General features: G+C 40.9%; 1 protein-coding gene across 5 annotated transcripts in view; it reads right to left on the reverse strand.

Moving 5' to 3' along the window:
- GRAMD2B (GRAM domain containing 2B) overlaps positions 1-25,635 on the reverse strand; it is a 170,316-nt gene that overhangs the window by 4,120 nt on the left and 140,561 nt on the right. For all 5 annotated transcript variants that reach the window (XM_068246819.1, XM_068246827.1, XM_068246833.1 and 2 more), the window contains exons 3-13: positions 24,027-24,108; positions 19,630-19,699; positions 17,889-17,992; positions 17,627-17,722; positions 13,215-13,286; positions 10,642-10,719; positions 9,401-9,512; positions 7,339-7,446; positions 7,171-7,249; positions 5,498-5,590; positions 1,389-1,479 (exon numbers count right to left, since the gene is read on the reverse strand). In XM_068246819.1, the coding sequence (XP_068102920.1) occupies positions 1,389-1,479; positions 5,498-5,590; positions 7,171-7,249; positions 7,339-7,446; positions 9,401-9,512; positions 10,642-10,719; positions 13,215-13,286; positions 17,627-17,722; positions 17,889-17,992; positions 19,630-19,699; positions 24,027-24,108 (985 nt within the window). The remainder of the gene's footprint in view (positions 1-1,388; positions 1,480-5,497; positions 5,591-7,170; positions 7,250-7,338; positions 7,447-9,400; positions 9,513-10,641; positions 10,720-13,214; positions 13,287-17,626; positions 17,723-17,888; positions 17,993-19,629; positions 19,700-24,026; positions 24,109-25,635) is intronic.

Below are 25,635 nucleotides of genomic sequence, written 5' to 3' on the forward strand. Positions count from 1 at the left end.
ACTCCCGTTCGCCGGCGATTAAGCAAAATCTTCCGCACGGATGGATCGATGGGAATGATTCATTTCGGACGGAAATCCAACGTTCTGTCAGCGTTTGCGCAACGATTTCACAGCAGATTCGATCACAGTGATCGAATCTGCTGTATATCGGCGGGAAAATAGTTAGGTGTGTGGGCCCCTTAATACTTCTAGTCATAGACCCTGAACAAGAATGCAGATCAGGTGCTCTGGCTGAAACAATCATGTCACTAATCTAGTTATCTTTCTGACATCAGTAGTGTCTTAAGTCTAAGCAGGAGGACTGCCAGGCAACTGTTATTGTTTAAAAGGAAAGAAATGTGTCAGCCTCCATAGGTCTCAATTCAGGTTCCCTTTAAAAGCAAAACTCCAGTTAAAAAGTCACCCCATCCCAATGTTGCAAAACACACCAACGATGTATGATAAGTTAGTGGGATGATTAGAATTAGAGTAGCATAAATCTGATAAAAACAAAATAGGGAGCAGGAGTTAAGTCGGCTATATACGGGTCAATTATACTAAGCTAATTGAGCTCTGTCCAATTGGAGCTAAATAAAATAGGGATAGATTCTTGCATGGCAAATTCATTTTCACTGATTGAACCATAGGCGCTAAATACAGTGCTATGCTATGTGCAATAAATCCCCCCACTGCAACATCAATTAAAAGTTAACTGATCAGCTATGTTGGAGCAATAGAGTACTGACAGATTTCATCAAAGTTATTGAATCAGTCAGAATTAGATCAGAAAAATTGATAGGTGTATAACCAACTCAAGTAAAAAGAAGCTATATGTGAGAGTGTATAAGTGAGACAGAACGAATGGAGGGGAGACACACAAAAATCGGGCATTAAAAGAGACAAACAAGATAGTGAATGGAAGAGGAATAAACATGGGCAACAGAAAAGAAAATGTATAGCAATGAAAAATGTAGGAAGTTTTGAATCAGGATAATACCATTTAGTGGTTAACTTAAAAGAGTAAGAGTAAGCAAGCTTTCGGCTGTATAGACTTCGTCAGGCTTCAATCCTGTTTTCTGAAAACAAGATTGAAGCCTGACAAAGGCTATGCAGCCGAAAGCTTGCTTACTCTTACGCTTGAGTTAGCCAATAAATGGTATCACCCTGATTCAAAACTTCTCGCTTTTACTGATGGCTAACACGGTACAATACCCTACTGCTACTAAGAGAAAAATGTAAAGCAAGAGACAATACACAAACGAAAATGAGAAGGTAGGAGACAGAAAAAAAGTGAGAAAAATTGAAGTGAAGGATTTCCAATCAACTCCACAACATATACAGTGATGATTCCATTAGAAGTGCGCAGACTAAACTTGTGGGGCTTTGGTTTTAAAACAGACAGGTTGTACCTTGTCAAGTTTTGCCAGGTTGGCTGTTAATTCTTCACAAATATGGTTTGCATTAATGTGCCAACTGCTCACTCCTTGATCCACAGACCATCTAAAGAAAACAGAGGTACAGTCTATTGTTAGCAGGCATGTAACGCAAGGTGCACTCGGCAAATTAACAAAAAAAATGTTGTTAAAGACATTTACTGAAATATAAAACATGCAAAAAAGTCCTGGTAATATGGAAGCCGATAATACAGGGGTGTCCAATGCGTCGATCGCGATCTACCAGTAGATCGCGAAGGACTGCTTAGTAGATTGCGGTCAGACGCTCAAAGTGGTGAAGCCACGGAGACTGACACTGCTCTCACGCTGTGACTGGCTGGTGCTGCACTGTCAGCATGCGGTGAAAGCCAATCACAGCGCAAGAGCACAGTGTCAGTCTCCGTGGCCACTCCCGGCAGTTCATAGCAGCAAATGAGAGCTGCTAGTGTGTCTGTGGCTCCTCCCCTCCAGCAGTTGTCTTAGGAATTGAAGGATTCCTCCCCCGGCTGCTATTTCCTGGACCTGAGCGAATTATTTTTTTCTGTGCTCCGCTCCAGGCTGCCAGGTAATAACAATACACACTGTGGGGGTCAGCGTTACCAAAGTGTGCTTCCTGCATGCTTTATGTGTGAGGGGGAGGGAGAAGAGAGGAATCATTATCCTCTGGAGTGGTGGTGCTCACTGTGCTGTCCTTTGAAACAGTAGGACGCTGGCTGCAATGAGTGGAGCTCTTCTGCCCACACTTCTCCTGGGACTATATAAGATGGCAGAGTGGAGCTGGTGACTAAAGCATCACAGGATTTATAATAATCAGCAATGTAGCAACAGGGAGTGGATAGTGAGTATAGTATGACATCAAGTAGTGTAAGTGGCTATCACACTTTTTCAGGGTGGAGGGGGGGGGGGGGGGGTTGTTCTGCCTATGTTTTTTTTTGGGGGGGGGGGGGTGAATCACCTTGAATCGGAAGCTTGTGAAGTAGCTCGCGAACCAAAAAAGTGTGGGCACCCCTGTGATAATAGTATGCCTAAAAAGAACATTAAAATGTATCCAGGTATAGAAATCTAGCCAGTAAAGTCACTAAAATTGATCTTTTGTGTTTTGGAATTTGTTATTCATTTCATAGATTGTTATACATTTTATTCATCATGTTACATCTGTCATTGTAACCACCAGTTCTGTATTTTGTACCAATGCCCATATTTGATGTACATTATTGTCTACTTTGTACAGCGCCACGTAATATGTTGGTGCTTTAGATATTATTAATAATAATAAATAAGCACAGTTGATTGTTTAATATGCTTGTGAGGACATCAAATGTGCCACACACCAAACAAGCAAACAGCAACCCCATAGATTACCGTTTGCTGTCAGTGATATAGGTACCTTCGATTTCTGGTCAAAATACAGCATCTGCTTTTACGTGCGAGGTATGTTCCTTCTTAAAGGACAACTGAAGTGAGAAGGATATGGAGGCCGCCATATTTATTTCCTTTTAAGCAATACCAGTTGCCTGGCTGTACTGCTGATCCTCTGCCTCTAATACTTTTAGTCATAGACCCTGAACAAGCATGCAGCAGATCACATTGTCAAATCTGACAAGATTAGCGGCATGCTTGTTCCTGGTGTTATTCAGACACTACTGCCGCCAAATGGATAAGCAGGGCTAGCATGCAACTGGTATTGTTTAAAAGGAAATAAATATCCCTCTCACTGCACTTGTCCTTTAACTGGTGGACTAGGTGTTACATTTCTGAGAAGGGGTGTGACCATGACAAAAATGTAGCTTTTCTGGTTTCTTCACTCCAAAATAACTAAGAGTTTTCATCTTTCTAAGAGTTTTCATCTTTCTAAAGAGCTAGCAAAACCCTTACAATAAAAACCATTAAAGGTGTATTCGTGATTTGACTTTTAGAACCATTTACAGAATTTTCTTGTTAACCAAAAACATATTCCTACGAAAGAGTACTTTACATTTACCTCTATTACATTTTTTATCATGGGTGTCCTATTGATATCCTTCTGCAAATGAGGGATAGGACAGCTCAATACAGAAGGTGGGAGAGTAGATGAGTACTACCAGAGGTGTGGAGTGAGTGGAATCATAGTGACAATGTTTAGGAGGGTAGGCAACAGGAGCGCTGACAAGGAGAATGGACAAAGTGGCTGGGAGAGTAGGTGAGGACCAGGACAAGCAAAAGTAGGTGCAGTGGTGCGGGCCAGGAAATAAGGGCCAGTTCCAATTCACTTTACAAAATACAAAAAAGTAGGTGAAAATGTACTGTCAGGATAATTCTAAATATTTCCTTGTTTGCTGGTGGCTTAAAAAAGGCATTTTATTGATAAGATGTAAAAAAGCTCACCTTGCAGAAAACTTGGAAGAAAAGGTGAATTGGATCAGGCCTAGAATAGCATTATTAAGGTGTATCTGAGACAATCACAGCAAAATGTTTTATACTTGCCTTCTTCCAGTCAGTACTCTGTGGTCCATTGGCTCTCTTGTCATCCTCCTGGTCGGGCCACTGCAAGCCCCATACAGTCTGCTACTGGGCTGAGTCGCAGAGTACTGTGCAAGCACAGTCCCGGCCGTGTGCCCCCCTGGTAGCGTTCTGCGCATGTGCAGTTTGTTAAGACCAACTGTACTTGCACCGGGTGCTTCTGGCCACAGGAGGGGCATGTGCGCAGCCAGGACCCGCATGTGCAGAGGCCCCCAACCCTACTGGATCAGCACAATGGTGGGAACCGGATGGACACTGAGGGAGCCAACAGACTGCAGGGGACTGAAGGAAGCCCCAGGTAATTTCAAAACCTTTAGCTGTGATTGTCTCAGGATTACTTTAAAAGGGAACCTAAACTGAGAAGAGATGAATGTTTTAAAAATAATACCAGTTGCCTGACTCTCCTGCTGATGCTGTGTCTCTAATACTTTTAGCCACAGCCCCTCAACAAGCACGCAGATCAGGTGCTCTGACTTAAGTCAGACTGGATTAGCTGCATGCTTGTTTCAGGTGTTTGATTCAGCAGGACTGCCAAGCAACTGGTATGGTTTAAAAGGAAACGTCCATAGCCTTATCAGTTAAGGTTTTCTTTAAAGATAATCTGTATTGTTAAAATCGCACGAAAGTAAACATACCAGTGCGTTAGGGGACATCTCCTATTACCCTCTGTCACAATTTCGCCGCTCCTCGCCGCATTAAAAGTGGTTAAAAACAGTTTTAAAAAGTTTGTTTATAAACAAACAAAATGGCCACCAAAACAGGAAGTAGGTTGATGTACAGTATGTCCTCACATAGAAAATACATCCATACACAAGCAGGCTGTATACAGCCTTCCTTTTGAATCTCAAGAGATCATTTGTCTGTTTCTTTCCCCCTGCAGCTATCTTCCACTGAAGTGTCAGGCTGTTTCTTCCTGCAGAGTGCAGACAGCTCTGCCTGTATGTAATTCCTCAGTATGTGAAAGCCCAGCCAGCTCAGAGGAGGATTTATCCAGCTTGTAAAAGATAAGAGAGCAGAGAGAAGCTGCTCTAATGTAAATAATACACAGGCAGTGTGCAGAGAGGGGCCTGGAGGGGGAGATGCATCACAGAACCACAACACTGAAGAACTTGGCAGCCTTCCAGACACAGGCTGACAAGTCTGACAAGAGAGAGATAAGTTGATTTATTACAGAGATGGTGATAGTAGAAAGTGCTGCAGTAAGCCAGAACACATTAGAATAGCTTTTGGAACTTGTAGGATGATAAAAAACGGGATGCAATTTTTGTTACGGAGTCTCTTCAAGAGACTTTCTATGGCTTAATTAGCATAATTTTGAATCAAAGATATTGTGAAGGGATGTCCACCAGAGGATATTGTTAAGAAGTATGAGATGAAAGCAGTCAGAATGAACAAAAAACAGCTTAATCAGTTCACAACCACAAGTCTCATATTCCAGCTGACAGCTATAGATAAATACAAATCAGGAGTTGGAAAAGACTGCCTGATGACTGCTGTCTTTCCACTGATAAATGACATCAGCAGTGTCTGTTCCACCACCACAGGGAACAGACTTTCCTAGAAGCCACTAAACCTGGAATACTTACACATCTTTTGCAGCACCAAGCATGAAAAGCCGTTCCTCCAGATGTACAATCCTTGACTGCATGTATAAGGTGGAGAAGATCAGCAGGCAGACACTGCATGGAAGTAAAATCACATTGGTTAGAGTATAGAAGGTGTACAAAAAAAACCCAATATCAAATCACTACTAATACAGAAGGTGGTGATCAGAACAGACACCCCATTATTTTTTTCAAATGGGAAAAATATATATTTTCCTGTTCAAACCTGACATGATAAACCTATAGATAACCTTTTTGAGAAACTACCAATGCCATTAAACTCATGATCAACATGACTATCACTTAATTTTACAATTTTAAATCAGTTCTGTAGAGTTAGCTAAGGGAAAAGGTGAAACTGACAGACAGCCTCACTGACAATCCATGCCCACACCTGCACATACTCTGCCTTATACTACTTGATCATACATTCCTGAATAGGTACAGAGGACACTGAAGGAAATAGCAGGGGGCGAGTCCAATTTATGATCACCCATCTGGGCTGGCATGACTCGTTTTCAGATAACAGTTGTGTGCACTACTGCCTAAGATTTTTATTTGTTTGTATTATTATTACTACAGTGAACAGAGTTACTTTAAGAAGTCAGTGACATAAACCAAACATGTAATCACTGTAATCCATGATCTGCTTCATCTTTGTTCTCCCTTAGTAACTTGTTAAGTAGTAAGATGATGGGAGGAGTACGAATACAAGGAAATGAGTTACAAAAAAAATAAAGTGGTCCGATTTCTTGAATGACTGATTAACTTTATGGCCCATGGCATTTAAAGCTAAAACTTGCTGAACAACATTTTTTTGTGTGTTAGATGTGCTGTTACCTGAAGCAGTCAAGAGTAGAATTTTTTTTGCATTTTAATCAAATCTGTAGTCAGTTACACACTATCCACAAAGCCTTGAGCCTCCTGTTTGTAGCCTTCCTGTTTGCATCTCAACCCTTCGATTTCTTCCCCAGGATTTCAATAGTCGATAAAATAGTTTGATGTTTGGGGAAAATTGCCGTGCACCAGCAGAGCTTCTGTACTGGCTAATTTACTCTTGAGAGGAGACTGTGGCTGACTAGGCTTAATGATTTGCTTCCATAAGCCATACTTCGAGGCAGCAAGGGGAAAAAAAAAAAAGTCTAGCATTGGTCATATTGGCCACCTGGTGGCTACCTGGTTTGAGCACACATCTTTTTTTTTTTTTTTCTTTTGAATGCAGTTCAGTAGCTCTTCCTCTTTGGTGGTGTTGTTGTTGGGAAGGGGATGGTTAGGAGGGTGTAGGTAGCTCATCCAGCAGTGGCAGCGCCTTGGGGGGCTGCAGTACCTTCTCCCCCCCCCCCCACTTCACTTGGTGGTGTCTCTCCCACTCCCAAGTCGTGCATCTTGCATACTCTGGCGGCTGGTTGCAATTCGCTACAAAGTAGGGAATCCTTTAGGAGGGCAAGGCAATGAGGACCACCCCCCAGTAAGTACCCAAGTCTGGGGGTGGGCAATCTGCGGTTCTCTGCTCCCCCCCCCCCATGGCAGCAGTGCTCGGGGTGCTGTCAGCGATGCCCCTCCATTTCTTGAAGGCAAGTGAGGCATATATTGGTGTATGTGTATCATGTAAAAAATATGTACATAGAGGAAAAAAAACAAAAACACAGACTTACAGAATTGCATAGAAGAAAAGCAAGCCATTTAAGGAGGTAATCTTTGAAATGTTCAGTCTCTGAAACAATCTTTTGTCATCTGTAAAATAAAATATATATATGCATAATTATTATAATATCAATGTTCAGTTGCAAGTTTCCCTTAAAAAGTGCCTAAAATAAACTTACCAATCCTTTTCTGAATTAATTTGCTTTCATTATTAAAGAGATTTTCCACAACGATAGGGGAGTGAGAGTTTGTGAGGACAGTTTTCTCTTGCTTAGGGAATTCTAAAACTTAAAAAAAAAAACATGTTTGTTAGAGCGCAGACAGGAGCAGCTATACCTACTATGTCCTGTATAGTCTCAGGGCTGGTTCACACTGGGCACTTTTTCAGCACTTTGCTGATCGCCGGCGATCAGCAAAGCACTGCTATTAATGTATCCCTATGGATACATTCACACTGCGGTGTTTTCCATTTCAATCAATCGCAAACTCGCTGCATGCAACGTCTTTGGGGCGATTGCGCTGTGATTCACGTTCTATTGACGGGCTGAATCGGGAGATTTTGCCTGCAAATCGCGATTGTGGATACAAAGATGGGTCTCTGGGAACAGTAATTTTTCTACTGCAGCTGAAATGAACATAAAGCCGTATATACACACACTCAAATCTCATTTGTTGAGTTAATAAAAACACAGCTTGTGCATAATTCTATGGGGGGAGGGGAAGAGGGATTTCTCTCTATGGTGGCATTGCAGGGACTAGTAGGAGGTGTGTGCTATGCAGATAGAGAGGCGGCACACTGCTGGCTGCAGTAACACATTTTGCAGGCAGATTGTGCAAATCATTTTCTTGTCATTCCCTTGTTCAGACTTCAAGTTGACAAGAAGTTGGGCCCATCAGTGCAGATTATGATGCAAGCAGGTCAGGAAGTCTACTGAATGGACATATTTATCTCAAGGGCAGCTTTACAAGTATTTAATTAGTTTATGAAAAGACACTGGAAGCTATGTACACTTGAGTCTATGGTAGCATTGTGCCTGAGGGATGACTTAAAACATAAATAAATGGGCAATATATTTAGCTTCATTTTTGAAGAACAAAATAATGATTACCAAATGCCAACACCAAATCTTGTTGCACCAAGTTTGGAACATTAAACCTTATTTGGCTTGTTTAAATGCTTCTGGACTTAAAGGATACCACAACTGAACGTGTGTGGTTAAAATGAGTGCAGCACTGTATCGGGTGTAATACGCACATACCTAACTGTTCCTCCCGCCCCCTCCGTATGCCGCCGTTCACACTCTATACACTCCGGTGTGCGGCGACTTGCTTGACCTCTGCCCCGGACATACTGCACTCTGTGTGTGCAGTATGTCCTTCCCCCTACACTTCTGGCCGTCGCACAGCGCGAGGCTCAGAAGCTGCTGTCCCCTCTGCGCTGCGTGTGCGCTCCATTACACAGAGCGTCACATAATTAGCATGTGACGCTTGGTGTAATGGAGAGAACACGCAGCACAGAGGGGACAGCAGCTTCTGAGCCTCGCGCTGTGCGACGGCCAGAAGTGAAGGGGGAAGGACATACTGCGCACACAGGGCGCAGTATATCCGGGGGAGAGGTCAAGCAAGTCGCCGCACACCGGAGTGTATAGAGTGTGAACGGCGGCATACGGAGGGGGCGGGAGGAACAGTAGGTATGTGCGTATTACACCCTATACAGTGCTGCACTCATTTTAACCACACACGTTCAGTTGTGGTATCCTTTAACCTCCCTGGCGTTCAATTTCCCCAGTATTTCTGTGCAAAAAAGTGATTCAATTAATTTTCATAACCTTTTTTCCTGTAACTTGCCAAAATGTGTCAAGCAAGGGTATAGTATACAGTGCAGGAGTGTATTAATGTGTATGCACATCAATACTGTAAACAGCATGTTTTGTATAACCATCAATACCGCCAGGGAGGTTAAATTGAAATTTACACCCCGTTTGCGGCCTCCTTTTCCCGCCAGGGCATAAGCTTCAATCACTCTAGGCACGTAATCCCGTCGCTCCCACCATTTCCAATGCTTAAACGTGGCAGCAGTTCGCTTGCTCAGCAATCTCCGTATGCTGATCAGGAGCGGATTTTATTAGCTCCTAGCCCTGTGATCACTGTGCACCAATCACAGGGATCACAGCAGAATTACAGCAAAAAAAATGCCTGTCGGTACTCAAGGGGTTAACATTAACCAAAATAAGTGCTAACCTTGAGAGTGTTCAGATTCTGGGGTCTGAGAACCAGTGCTACTGTATTCTTCTATGTCCTTTTTCCGCTGTCGTACTAAACCATCAATCTCTGTGTAGTCTACACTGAAATCCTGTATAAAACACACAAAAGAGATAATAAATATGGTTTCAATCACTCTGAAAAATGGTTGAGCTCAGATATTACCTTTTTTTCAGATTTTATATCCAGTTTCTCAATGAAAACTGACAATACTAATAAGTAACTATAAGCAAAAGTCACTTTTTCCAACAAGCATATGCTCTAACTTAGGTAATTCCCCTTTAACCCCTGGCCAAGTTGTGCTCACTAAATTTAGCCTAAAAAACATGCTTCCTCCTAGGCATACATACTGTATACTACGCCCAACTCTTGTTTCCTCCCTATTCCTTTAGAATGTAAGCTTGCCAGGGCAGGGGTCTCACCCTTTTATGTTACATTTGTCACTGTAATTACTAAGTCTACCAATTCTGTATTATGTACCCATGTCTTCATTTTGTCAATACCATTGTCTAGGTTATGTACCCAATGTTTTTTACCCAGTACAGCGCCATGGAATATGTAGACTCTTTATAACGTAATAATAAGCAGACATTATGGAACACTTCAGGGGTGATGGTTATGGAATTTTTAAACCAGACCTATGGATGGACATACATAATAGGAAGCATGGTAGCCTAGTGGATAGCCGTATCACCTTGCAGAGATGGGTTCATTGTTCAAATCTGGGCGAGGACAATCTCTGCATGGAGTTTTTAGGTTCTCACCATGTTTACATGGGTTTCCTCCCACATCCCAAAAACATCCAGATATGGTTCATTGGCTTCACCTTAAAATAATCCTTAAGGTAGCCATATGTTGGTCAATATGACCAAGAGATAGATCCCTCTTCAATCATCATCTGATCATACAGGGATCTATCTGTGATTCCCACTACAAACAGACTTTCAATCAATTTCAGCATGAAACCTTTAAAAATCTGTGCGTCTACCATCCCCCTCCCCGGGCCGTATGGTGTAGTGGATTCCCACCTGTCCACCCAGTGGTTCCGAAAGTGAAGACAGGTAGAGAAGCAGCCAGTAGGGAGAGAAGAGGCCCGAACTGCGCCGTGTACAGGTGAAAGTGCTGTGGATTATGTCAGCACTCTGTGGCTCTCATTTCATGGTATCGCGCTAAAACAATGAACTGAATATAACTGCATCATAATTCTGTGTTTCACTTACAAGTGGATATGAGGTACCATTGTCTCCTCTGTCACTGTGATCTGCAGAGGGATTGGGACTGTTTCCAACACTAGCATTCTACATGGGGAAACAGAGAGAAGTAATACAATTATTAAAAAACAGAAACACAAGTAAGGGTGGGTGATGATGCAAAACACCAGGGCCCATATGCAATTCACATTTTCACCTTAATGTTTCATCTTCAAATTAAAATAACTTTACAGCACTTTTCAACTAAAAAAAAGTACCAAAAAGTAAATGAAAAAGGGCTATCAAAATTATTCTGAGCATTTTCTTATTTTCTGATGGCTTAAAATGCATTTTACTGACAAATTTAAAATTATCACCCAGGAGAAAAAGTTAATTGCATATGGGCCCATATCTTGTATATGCATAGCATTTACAAATCAGTTTATGCTGTGAGCTATCAAATGTACCTAACAGATGCACAGAATGACACCTGTATTTCTTGTTCTCATTGCTCCCTAATTACACACACACACACCAAAAGATAAAGAAATCCAATCTTACCAACATCTATGTGGCGTGAGCGTGAATATTTATTCAATTTTAAATACAACTTACTCTGAGTAACCATCAAAATATAAAGCCGGTTAAGAATGAAACTGGAACACTTGAGGCTAGTAGGGATGGTCAATGAGATGCAAATAATTCCGAGTTGATGCAGGGTTATGAAAATGTATACAGCTTCCAAATGGAACAGTAAAAATCCACTTTAGCTGTATCAGATTGGTCCATTTTCAAGCTACATACATTTGCATACACACTGAACACCACTAGTGGACAGGATAACACCGTTGGTCCAATTTACTGGAGAGAACATTGGAGAACACAATTGATGCAGAAAATTGGGCCAGAATTTTTTTTTTAAATGGCATTATGTAACAAAGATTTGCAAACCTCACCTGAGGCATAATAGGCAAAAAAAAAAAAAACAGACATTCATTAAATTGACTGTCTTAATTATACCTAGAATGTTAATCCTTTGACCACTGACATCTGCAGTAAGAACATTTTTGTGATATATGTCTTGGGTGTATTACATAAATCTCTTAGTGCAAGCCTGTGCATGCAATTATAAGTCATACTACTTTATTTCAACAGAATACACAAGAAGCTCGGGAAGACCCAAAACTACTAGGAGTATAGGAGACTAAGAGACCGAAAAGCCCTCTTACTACTAAAAAGCAATGCACAGTGTAATTTGCCTTCTTAAAACAGAAGGTATTTGTGATAATTCAGCTTTGAGGGACTGGTCACTCACAATGCATCACTACACATATCTAACAGATCTCTCTCCGATCAGAGGGAGATTTGTCTCTTGGTCGGATCAGCGCATCATCGCCTGATGTATGCACACCCTTTACAGTCTCTGCCACTACTCCCAATCAATCTTAACATTACTCTCTGAATTTGTACTGGGTCTAATCCTAGGTGCAGGGTAAATGGGAATAGGATTCAGTGCAGATATGGCAAGTCTATGGATTAGCCCAGCCTCTCTGATCAAGATAGAACACAGATGAAATCAGCATGTCTGATGTAGATTTATAAAGTTGGGCATTGGAGGCAACCACTCAGGAGCTAACTGAAAAGATTGCCAATGCCCTTCTAAAGTTATCGCAGGCCTGAAACCCACAAGAGCGATTTTGTGAGCGTTTAGTGAGCGATTCAAACCGCTATCGATTTCCCTAAACGCTCAGCTAATGTTAATGGATGGGCCAAATTCTACTGGAGCGATTGCGATTACCAAAACACAGGACACGCAGCATTTTTTGCTTTTAGCGTTTCTGCAATGTAAAGTATATAAACGCTGACATAATTGCTCATCAAAACCAACACAGAGCGATTTTGCTAGCGTTTTGAAGTTACTGCACACTGTAAAATAATTAAAATTGAAAGGACCAATCAGAATTAAAAACGCTAATCGCTACACAATCGCTGGCAAAAACCTTGCACTTTTTAAAAATCGCTGCCAAAACGCTTACACAAAACGTTAGCGATTGCGATTAGCGATAGCGTTGTGTAGTCGGTTCCAGGCCTGACAGTGTTCACCTGTTTGTGCATTGTCCAATTACGAAAAGCTTTACCTGTATCCAGGGGTTAACTTTCTCTAATTTATTTGCCCTCTACTGCTACTTATTTGCCATTTAGACAATACTAGTTGCGGGGCTGTCATGCCGATCTTTTTGCTTTAGTAGTAAGGCCTAAGGAGATTTATGTTAAAGAAAATGTAATTCAAGGACTTTTTATTGTAATTTGTCATGTTTGACCACTAACAAATATTGTCATTAAAACCTACGCTTTATACTGGATTGTTATTAAGGAGCTGATAAAGCCCACATTTTTTTTGCTTTCTATTTTGTGTGACTTGATCAGAGGGGTGGCTAACCTTTTTCGACCATTGCAATTGTATATTACAAGAATGTAGCTGTGGCTTTAAGTGTATATATTGTTAAGAGGGTCACTTCCCTGTTGTATGCTGCATACCTTAAATATTGCAGAGTTTTATTGGTTTTGGTGATAGCACTATCGGAGGTTAACGGTATACTTACTTCAAGATGGCAGCATACAGCCTTTAATAACTTGTAGGTGGAATCCCGTGACAACAAAGACACAAATATGAACTGCAAAAAAAAAAAAAACATAAAATAAAAAATATAAAATTAAATGAAAATTAGACAGCCTGTTACACTTTTTTAGGGAATTGGTGGGGTCATGTTCAGGTAATACAAAGTGGTGGGCTCTATGATCTTCAGGAGTGACTGCACAGAATTAAAATGTGTAATGGTTCGTAAAATTCCAATATATATCTGGGTTAGCGATTTAGCTTAGCCATTTGCTAAAGGTTTTGATTAAGAGAACATTTTAGCTAAGTGCCAAATATTTACCCATAGACTGCCCCGAATATCTATAGGCATTGCTGCGTTCTTCCTGTCTTAGATGTCTGTGGCATAGAAACACTTGTCTGTGCAGAAAACCAGGAGATTTCTGCAGTTTTTTTTCACCAAGTTTGTGTTTTATTGTATCAGGCAGCACAGTGGTGTAGTAGTTAGGCCTCTTTCACATCTATCAACGCATGCAGGAGCAGTTTCCTGCACGCGTTATATGCCCTGCGGCGTCGTCCGGAATATGCGGTGCGACACAATCAGTGGCGGTAGCTATTAATTGAACCAGATGTAAAACGCTGGCTCCCGGCGGATCGACGCTCCCGGGTGTGTCGAGCCGCAACGCATCGAAACGCAGCGTCGGGTGTGAAAGGTAAAATGAAAGTCTATGGACTTTCATTTTACCTTGGTTAACGCAAAGAACTGCCTTTGCGTTACAACGCAGTAAAGGGCTCTGGTGTGAAAGAGCCCTTAGCGTTCTCGTCTTGCAGCGTTGGGTCCCCGGTTCGATTCCCAGCCAGGTCAACACCTGCAAGAAGTTTGTATGTTCTCCCTGTGTGTGTGGGTTTTCCTCCGGGCACTCCGGTTTCCTCCCACATCCCAAAAAAAGATACAGATAAGTTAATTGGCTTCCCCCAAAAACTGGCCCTAGACTATGATACATACATAGATATAGGACTACGGTTGGGATTAGATTGTGAGCTCCTCTGAGGGACAGTTAGGGCCCGTTTCCACTACACGCAGATTCTGCATGCAGAAAACTGATTCCAATGAATGCCTATGGGCCTGTTTCCACTGAACGCGATTTTTCTGATGCAGATTTTCCATAGGTATTCATTGGAGTCAGTTTTCTGCTTGCAGAATCTGCGTGTAGTGGAAACAGGCCCTTAGTGACAAGCCTATATATACTCTGTAAAGCGCTGCAGAAGATGTCGGTGTTATAAAATTACTAAATAATAAAAAAAATTATTAATTGTATTTTTCATGCGTTTACTTTTTGTGCTATTAATAATTAGAAAATCGACAAGTAAAAAAAAAAAAAAATACATGAAAATGTTTCACAAAACGCATTTCAAGTCTTTGGATTTCTAGTGCATGCACCATGAATAGCAAAACCTTTCTGCATTACTTTTTAATTATTCCAGTGGCAACAGGACATATAGATTTCTCACTAGGGACTTTACGTATTAATAAAAAGTAGTGGTCTTCAGCTATCAAGACAGATCTACAAAACTGAAGCCATTGCATATTTTGTATATTCTATTCTTATGGTTACTAGACTACAAGCATAAATATGGTGAGTGGTTTAGGGGCAGATCTCTACAAATCTTACTGAAAGGAGATGGAAATAATTCAGTGCCGCTATGTCCTGTGAAACTTCAGTGCAGTGTTTGTCAACATCAATATGGCATGTACCCCTGTATAAAAGAGGTTCTCCTATGGTGTGTAGCACCAACGAAAGGATTCTTGTTAGGAGTATTCCAACATTGTGTATAAGCATTGCAAACATTTAATTATACTTTCACTAATGTATTCAGATTTGCTTTTACATTATTTAGATCTCAAATCTGACTATAATGGACTTGCTGTGACAAATTTAGGTACCCCCTTAGGTCCAGCACGAGCACCCACTGAGGTATTACTGCTGCATGTGGCAAGCCTCGGCTTAGAGAGGAAGAGATCTGCAGAAGAATCAGTTTCAAAACATTACCTTCTTCACCACAGGTCATCCTGTGTGTGATATTACTGATGGTTGTGGGCATTTTTGAGCACAGAGCTCATGGATGTTAATGAGGGAAGCCTTGCCATGCTGGTGTGTTTCTGAAGTAAAATGGACATCTGCCTTAGTAAATTGTACTGCTGAATAATTCAGCTCACCAACACCCACTTAGTTATTTAGGCAATTTGGGGAGTACACTGAAATCAGTTTATATATTTTCCAAGATTTAAAACAGTTTTATCTGAGAAAACAGGTAAAAACTGGTGCCTGATCTATAAATCAAAGTGACTTTTGGGCCTGGGACACACTTGCAACGTTTTGAAAAACGTTCTCTCATTCACTTGAATGAGAATTGCTGCAAAAAAAATCGCTGAGATTCTTCAAAATCATAGGAAAATTGGCTGTGGCCATGGCCTAAGGCACCACAGTAGCAAGGGCCCCAAAGCAGCAGGTTAAACTGGTGCAGCATTTGTAAGCTTGCAAATGCAGCAATGCAGGGAGATCAGGCAAGCACCTGACCTCAGTACTCTGCTTCTAGCTGCCTGTGCAGCAGCCACCTTGCTCTCTGTGCACATTTGCATTGTGGCCGGCGGCTATGGACTTGGGCAGCATTGGAGATGAAAAGGAAGAGGAAGCTCCTGCACTGGAGATGAGCAGAGAAATGAGTGACACTGATGGCGGCTGCGGTGTGAAGGCGAGCTGGCTACCTATACTGAAAGGGGGGTGGGAAAAGGAGGGATTAAGGGAGCCATCTGGCTACCTATACTGGAGGGAAAGGGGGAGGTGTCCTCAGGCTTTCTATACTGGGCAGGGGGTCATCAGGCTTCCTTTACCAGAGGGAAGGGGGGGGGGAAGGGATCATCAGGCTACCTATACTGAAGGGGAGCGGCTGGTGATAGTGGCCTTGGGCGCTAAAGAGTACACATCCGGCCCTGGGTTAGTTTAGATAATAGGTACTTCCCTTTAGTTCACTCACTGCAGTGCTCTCCATTGTCTACTACAGTCATTAAGCCTAAGGGCTCAGACACACTATAAGCACTTTCTCAGCGCTTTTTAGCCATCAGAGCTTTGAGAGCTTTTTAAAAATAGCTCCCATTGACTTACATTAAAAATCGCGTGCATTGTAGAAGTGCGCGATATTAATGAAGTCAATGGGATGATTAAAAATAAATAAATAATAATAAAAAAAAAAAACTATCAAAAAGCACTGATGGCTAAAATGCACTCAGATAAGCGCTCAGTGTGTCTGAGCCCTTCTTGTTCACTATGAGCCACAAAAAGACATGGCTCATGAGGATTTTGAATGACTAGAGACCCAAATAGAAAACAAGATTTGACATGCAATCTAATATTGAGGCAAAAATGTCTTCGATTATAATAGAGCATATAAAGTGCACAAATAGAACAACTTATTCACGTGGATTTTAACGAACCTGAGTGAGAATCTAAAAAAAAAAAAAAAAAAAAAAAGTGCAGAATAAACTTGTGCGCCAGACACAGCTGCTCGTAAAATATCAGCAATACTGCCAATATTCTACTAAGGCTTCTACCTAAATCTAGCCCTATGGCCAACACTACCTATCCCTTCTGACCGTGAATTCCTAAATCTAGCCCTGCCCACAACACTAGCCCACCATTCTGTGTGTAAATCCCTAAATCCAGCCCTACTGTAAACCCTACACCTAAAAGTACCCATCACTTCTGTCTGTGAATTCCTAAATCTAGCATTACTGTAAACCCAACACCTAATAAAACCTGTCCATTCTGGCTGTAAATCCCTAAATCCAACGCTACTCCAAGCCCTACGCATAATACTACCCATCCCTTGTGGTTGCAAATCCCTAAATCTAGCCCTACTCCAAACCCTACATTTAACACTGCCCCTTCCCTTCTAAATGTTAATCCCTAAATCTAGCCCTATAGTTAAACCTACACCTAATACTACACGTCCTATCTGGCCATAAATTGCTAAATTTAGTCCTACTGCAAACTCTACACCTAAGACTACCCATACCCCTTTCTAGCTGTAAGTTCCTACATCTAGCCCTACTGTAAACCCTACACCTAATACCACCAGTCCCTTCTGGCTGTAAATCCCTAAATCTGGCCCTACTATCAAATGCTACGGGTAACACTACCCATCTCTTCTGGCCATAAATTGCAAAATTTAGCCCTACTGTTGACCCTACACCTAACACTACCCTTCCCTTCTGGCTGTAAACTCAAGACTCCGGCGCCCAAAATATACACCGGGCGCCGCTGTAGCCACAATTAACTTTGGGATTTAAGGTGGTGCCCTAAGCATTGTCTTTTTTATTCAGATCGAATTGTCCAACCAAGAATTTGAATATCTACTCACCCTTTCAGTCACAGTAGCAATTAAAAGGGCATTTGGCACAAGTAGGGCAGTTTTGGTTTTCTTTAGCACAGTTACTGCAATCGTTGGAATGGCAATCTGCAAAATAATTATAATTAAGGTAAGCATTGTGAAGCTTACTAAGAAATTTAGACTTCTAAATAAGAATTTCACTATTTATACATGAAAGCACAGAGGATTTATTTCTCTATTTCTACTATGCAGAAACCATACTTCATTCTACAAAATCAATCTATGCACTAACCTTTGTGTCTTTCCCAAAAACTTTGGAGTGGAAACAAATCCAGTTTTCTGAAATGTATAACTTTCCTTGGTACAAAATCTCTTTCTGTAGCGCACACGTAAAACCTAGAATGAAAAAAAAAAAAAAAAAAAAAAGAAAAGTGTTTAGATAGGTTGGCAAGCTATGCAAAATCTCATTATATAAATAGGTAACGAGTGACCAGATTGATTACCTCAATACCTATATATATATATATATATATATATATATATATATATATATATATATATATATATATATATATATATATATATATATATATATATATATATATATATATATATATATATATATATATATATATATATATATATATATATATATATATATATATATATATATATATATATATATACACATATATACACATATATGTACATATATATACATACACACACATATATACACATATATGTACATATATATACATACACACACATATACTCTGACTGACTACTAAAATTTTACTACAAGATAAACCGAAAACCTATGGATTCGATTTTTGGGGGGGAACTTAAAGAGAAACTCTGACCAAGAATTGAACTTTATCCCAATCAGTAGCTGATACCCCCTTTTACATGAGAAATCTATTCCTTTTCACAAACAGACCATCAGGGTGCGCTGTATGACTGATATTGTGGTGAAACCCCTCCCACAAGGAACTGAGGACCGTGGTACTCCTGGCAGTTTTCGGTCTGTGAACCTTGTTGCATTGTGGGAAATAGCTGTTTACAGCTGTTTCCAACTGCAAAAAAAAGCATGCAGCAGCTACATCACCTGCCAACAGTAAAAATGTCACCATGTAATAAATGTCAGAATGTAAATTAAGGATTTAAAAGGTTTTACAATGGGCAATGACTGACTAAATCATTTATACATAATTATTGTAAAAATGAAGCACTTTTTTTAAAATTAAATTTTCACTGGAGTTCCTCTTTAACTAAGAACTTTCTCTCTGCTCTAAAAGATTAGCCATGGCATGATAACCTTTATGGAAAAAAAAATCTTAATTACAATTTATTGAAATCCAAAAAACTTGAAGTTTTACAAGGTTTCACTTTTGCAGAAGGCACTGAAAGGGTTAAGCTTCAGTGCTTACTACTGTATATGGAGAGCTGCCTAGGCAGAGCTCTCCTGCAGTCTATTCACAGTTGCTTATAAGAACTAATTAGACACATTGATCTGCCAAATTAAACAAAAAAGTGATTTTCTTCAGCAACTATACGTGGAATAAAGACTTTTCATTGTGTTCTGTGCAAGAGTTCGGGTCCGCTTCAATGTAGGAATAGATTTATGAAATTATACATACACTAATACAGAAGTATCTTGATTATCGTGCAGATAAATAGGCTCCTTGCACATCATGCCCATTGCGGTGCAATAGAATCGCAATGCAACACTGCAGAAAAGTCGCATGGTACACACGCGATATTACACATTACGACGCATACAGTAAAGCATACAGTACCATTGAAAGTATGCTTCACTGCCACTGTGAAAGTATAAGTTACCCAATAAACACACTGCATGCAGCACCTTATCCTGACAGAACGCACCACAATGCAAACAATCTGCTAACCCCATAGGAAGATTATTGCGTTGTGATGCGCAGATATTGTGCATTTTGGCAGATCGCATATAGTGAGAAAGGAGCCTTAAGCTCCAAAATAAGTAACAATTGCAACTTATTTTGTTGACCTACTTTCTCTTAGTAGCTCATCCTTTGAAACATCCTTGAACAGCTTGTGAAAATGTGCATTTGACTTCATGAACTAAAGGAAAATGAGAGACCAGCTGTTAATTCCAAGACATGTAAGAGTTTACTTTTCACAAAGATTTGGGTGACAAGAACACAGGGCTGTGGAGTCGGAGCAATTTTGGGTACCTGGAGTCAGAGGTTTCATAAACTGAGGAGTCGGATGATTTTTGTACAGACTCCACAGCTCTGTAAGCACAGGACTTCAATTGATATATTTTGTTTATCAAAAACTATTGTCTTGAAAAATTCTCAGATGAACTGTTGTCAACTCCCATAATATTTTCTTCTTTTAAAAATACGGTAAAATTAGTTTAAAAAGTTTTAACTAAAGATCATAAAGAAAACTAGTGATTTTTGCATGCACACGCATATTCTCGAGTTATCAGGTAAAATTAAAAATTGTGTAAATATTGCCAACATCTAAACTAATTCCATGTCCCCAATTATGTACAAGACCGCATTAAAAAAACTAAATAAATGCATAATAATAAAAAAAAAAAGGTTATTTTCCGTCAGCCGGGCGCAACCACTAGGTGGCGATAAAACTCTGTTAGCCGGGCGCAACTGAGCTAAGTAATGTAGAATGTAATCTCCCTCGCTGGCAGAGTTACATCTTTCCCTACTATCCATGGCGGCCTGGAGGGGGAATAGTAATTAACGCTGCTGGGATTTTCCAGCCCGAGGGAGATTACATTCTACATTACTTAGCTCAGTTGAGCCCGAACCTCCCCCAGCACTGTTCAACGCTGAAGTTTTATCGCCACCTAGTGGTTGCGCCCGGCTAACGGAATAGTACAAAACAATAAAAAAAAATATTGGATCTATACATATACATCTCTGCATTAAATGCTCAAATGTGACTGTTCATGAACACCATGAGCAATTTTTATTGCCAAGCACATAAGCTTACATTTTTTTCAATCAAAGCAACATTTCTTCCTCCCCTCCCTCCATGCATAAAAAAAAAAAGTGTAATACGCACATGTACACAACCACAGTTAGGGATCAGGTACCCAGAACATTGTGGTTTTAGTCCAGTTTATACAGCTCTAGTAGCAGTGTAAAAAAACAAAAAAAAAACCAAACATTTCACTCAACTACTGTACCCAGAAATAAAATTGTAATAAAAAAAAAAATATCTGCAAAGTGCTTCAACTAACAAGCATGTAAATCAAAACTCAAAATATTTTGATGCCTCATACCCTATGCATCTGGAAAACCTGCTGATTCAAACAAATTACAATCACCTGTCAGTTTGATGTCTGAATTATTTGACTTTGCCCCTGGTTATCACCCATGCCAATTTGCATGGTGGTCTGCACAAGGTCTCCTCACGGTTGGAAACTTCCTTTGGGCGTACAAAATTATCAGCAAAACTAATCTCGCTAGAAAGACCAATATGCCGTACTCAGTTTTTCCGTGCACATCAAGTATTTCACTACTTGGGATCCCTTAGAGCAGAGGATGTGACGCTATGATTATTCTACTTTTGAGGAGCGATGTAAGAACAATGTGCTTGATAAAGGATTTGTGTCATTTATATGTTACCCTCACTCAGGTACAGACAGACAAACTTAAGATGCCCATACATCAGACAATGTATGGGCAGATCGACCAAGAGACAGATCTCTCTCTGATTAAATCTGATTGGAGAGAGATCTGTTGCCTGCTCATACACCACAGGCCAACTCCCAATCAATTTCATGCTGAAATCGATCTAGAATCGGCCTTGCGATGCCGCATCCTCCCGTCTCGCCGGCCCAAGGCTGCCCCCCCTTAATATTCCATGTCCCCCTCCCCAGTGCAATAAACATTACCTCTCTGCATCTGCCACTGCCTTCAGGCACAGTCCTCCATCCATACACACACGCCTCACGTGGTTGCCATAGTAATGTGGGCGCGTGACGTCACACATGGAACGTTAGCGGGGGCAGAGTCAGGAATTTTGTCGGGTTTGTCACTCGTCCCAATATCGCTTGCCGTTACTGCCACACACCAGACTGACCATGATGGTCCAAAATTGGTCACATTGACAATCAGGCATGCACTTGGCAGCACAGATTTTCATCCGATTCGATTATACTAATTGAATCGGATGGTTGATCGGCTGCCAAGTCGCGCGATGTATGGCCATCTTTACTTTTCAAAGACAGTGGGAGGTATAGGTTTTTCCATTACCAATGAGAGGTGGGCACACTGTTGCTCTATGTTGACCAAAAATAGTATCTACTATACTACTATTGAAGCATCGCTGAAATTGTAACATAGGCGCTATTACACCCAGTTACGCTTACACAGATTCCAACCCTCAACGTTGCATCTGTGTTTCAGGGGATGCCAAGTAGATGCGATCTATGGCACATTTGGTCACTGTCCTAAAGCTAAGGCTTTTGGGAAAGAAGTGCTGAAATTCATGAGGTGTCAAAAGATTTGGACTGGAGTAGAACATGGTTGAAGATCAAGAATTGGCTCAACTAAAGAGGAAACACTACAGACTAGGGCAATTTTGCTGAATTTTCTCAGCTGGCTTTTCAGTACAGTGTGTGTGGCAGCAGCTAAGTTATACGCAACCTTCAGGGGTTAGCCTCACTTATAAAACAAAAACTTGAATTTAAATTATTAGGGAGGCAGTCATTACTATCTTTTTAATAAATAACAGTTTCTATAAAATGATAAGTGCAAAGTTTTTTTGCCCCCATTTGATATTTAAAAAGTACCTGGGATGAACAAAAACAAAACCGAAAAAACCCTCCACATACCTGGGGCTTCCTCCAGCTCCCCCTTCCCTTTCAGGCCGATGGCTCCCTCACCCCCCCCCCCCCCCCCCCCGGGCTCAATCCTCCGATAGACAGCTCGGTAAACTCGCCATTTGGGAAGAGTCGGCACACATTGCACTCCCAACACAGGAAGCGTTTTGCAGCTCCGCAGTAGTTCGGTACAGGAGCACAGTGAGGCGTGTGCGCAGCCAGGCCCCACATGCGCTGAACACCGACTACGGGACATATCAGGCAGACTATCATTGGAGTATCGAGGTGGCCCGGGAGGACTGTGGGTGAGCAGTAGGCAGTAGGGCTGGAGAAAGCCCCAGGTATGTGTAATTTTTTTTTTTTGGTCCATCTCCGGTTCCCTTTAAAAAAGAGACCTTCAAGTGACATATGGCATGAGATAAACATGCATACATACTGTACCAATCATACTTAAAGCATTAATAAACCCATGCCTTAGCTCTGCAGTTGAAACCAAACTGCAGAAGCATTTGTACTGAAAGGTAATTAGAAAACAAAATTTTTGTCGCTGTCCAAGCCTTTCTGATCACAAGATGGTTAAATGAAAAGTTCAATAGGATAGAATTTAGTTGTGTGGAAACTGAACAAACAGCAGCATTGTCAGTGTGGAATTAAGGTCTCTTTCCACGAGCAGCTGAAGGCAGTGAATTCACCGCCTATCAGCTGCTCCCGTTCACCGGCTGGGCGCTTGCTAGCATGTGACATGGGCGCTGGACAGGTGGCATCTCTATGGAGTTGCATCTGAGCACAACGGTTGTCATTTTTACACACATCCAAATGGCACTTGTGGCCAGCAGGCTGAACTACATGACAAAGAAGCAGTTCAGCTGCCGTGGAAAAGATGCCAGAGTCTGATTCCAACTTAAAAGCTAGCCAAAATAATACATCTCTGCTTACAATTACAGCAACAATTTATCTCATAAGTTTATTTTCACTTCAAGTCGTCTTTAAAATTGCTGGAATGCTGGTACAGTATATCAAAATATTTACTGGATAACAATTGCTGGAAAAGGAAATTGGTTGATAGATCTGCTTCAGTAAGCTTTGCTTTATACCAGTGTTTCTCAACATTTTATTGGTATGTACCCTTTTTCAAACCATATACTCACGAAGTACCCCCTAGCATAGTAAATATTATCACAAGTACCCCTTGGCAAATATATATTTAATCGTAGTACATTATAATTGGTTTTAAACCATTTCCAAGCTTTTACTATTGCTTTTAATTAGCTAAAATACTAATTTGGTGTTTAAATACGATTTATCATTTTCTTAAAACTCTAAATTTGTTATTCTTGGTTAAGTATATCAAGCCCGAGTACCCCCTAGAACACTCAGAAGTACCCCCTGGGGTACGCGTACCACACGTTGAGAAACTATGCTTTATACAACCTAACATGCCTGACGGGAGAGACGCTGCAACGGTCAACAAGATTACAATGCCAACATTTACTCAGGTATGAGACTACTTTTCCATTCATTTTCCTTTGCGTTAACACGTCCAGTGCTGAGTGAGGGAGCATTTACAGAATGCAGGCAGTTTGGGTTTTTTACCTGATTTGAGCTAGATTTTTTCCGTTCCAGTTTCATATCATTCTTCATTTCAAGGCCTAGTGTGGAATCATAGGTCTTTGATCTAAAGGATGAAAAAAAAAATTAGCATTCCATCAACATTTCAGAAAATTCAACGTTCTAGTACATTAAAGTCAGGACAATACAGGTGAAAGCTCTGCAGAAAGCAGCTGATCTGGAAGGGTGAAATACGTCATTCCACACTCATTTCTTTGTTTACAAATTTCACACCCGATATGTGGACAGTGATTAAATAAACAGTTACTCCTCTGGGAAAAAGAAAAAAAAAAAAAGTTGGAGGGGAATGAATGACGTCCACAAACTTTGCTAGCCCTGGTTTTTTGAAGAGAGCATTAGTATAACCAGCTGAGTTGTATGAATCTAAAATGTATAATTAGGAAGTAAGGGCATCAGCCAGCATTGTATACCTGTAACTACGGTAGTTAATTTGCCAGTTGTCCTAAGAGACAACAGGTAGCAGAGCAAACTATAACTTTCAGGGAATTAAAAAGCATCAGTCATCAAGGTATACATGTAGGTAGTTATCTAGTTAGATCAGGCTTTCTCAAGCAGGGTTCCCTGGAAAGACAATGGCCTCAATTCACTAAGCTTAACTGCTGTATTTAATAACTCTTCCGAGCTGTTTTACAGTTATCACCATGGTGATAAAATTGTGATAACTGTAAAACAGCTCAGAAGAGTTATTAAAGACAGGAGTTAAGCTTAGTGAATTGAGGCCAATGGCTTACATTCACAGAGTACTGGTCGATAGGGATATTTTGTCCGCATATGGTATTTTATATCTTTTTTTAAAATTCACAATTCTTTTCCAACATGTAAGTGTATGTCACTAAGTTACCAAAAACTTTTTGTATGGCAAGCTTTAGGACCAGTTTCCACTGCTGTGGAAAATCGGGCTGAATCCGCAGAGTTTCCCCGCAAGAAAATAGCATGAGGAAACTCTGCCATAGGGGATAATGCTGCCGCCATCCGAATCGCTTGCCTTAGCAATTCGGCCAACATTGCAGCATTTTTCCGTGCGGGCAGCAGCGAATCTCATAGCTGTGCATGGAACGGCTTCTGGGATTCGTCTGCGTATCTGAAGAAGTGCCTCCGTGCGTCTCGACCCGTCGTTCAGAAAAATCCAACGTGTGTATGGGCCTTAAAGCTTGTATTTTACAGGCAGGACGTTTTTATTCAGGATTATCCTGATTCAAAGCTTTGTCTGTAAAATACAAGCTCTAGGTAATTAGCTAATTTAAATGAAAAACAGTAAGCTTTCAGTTTCAGTTTGTAATGCTGGGCATACACTGCTCTATTTTGCTGCTCGATCGCTTTCCGCGCTGGATTCTGCAGGCAATTTCCCATTGTCCTCCATGCAGAATTGAGCGCGGAAACGATCGGGCGCGAGATCGGACATTATCTATCGAGCCATCTAAAAGGCTCAGAATTGAGCCGTGCATTCCCAGCATTAGCCTTCTTCAGACTCTATTCCTGTTGACTGGCAATGTTAGAACGTACAGTCAGGAGGTAGAGAGATTTTTTTGCAAATAGATGTGTCATCCAGATACCTTACTTTCAAGGTATCTTG

The sequence above is a fragment of the Hyperolius riggenbachi genome, chromosome 1, assembly GCF_040937935.1.
Source record: "Hyperolius riggenbachi isolate aHypRig1 chromosome 1, aHypRig1.pri, whole genome shotgun sequence".
In the NCBI taxonomy this organism is placed as follows: Eukaryota; Metazoa; Chordata; class Amphibia; order Anura; family Hyperoliidae; genus Hyperolius; species Hyperolius riggenbachi.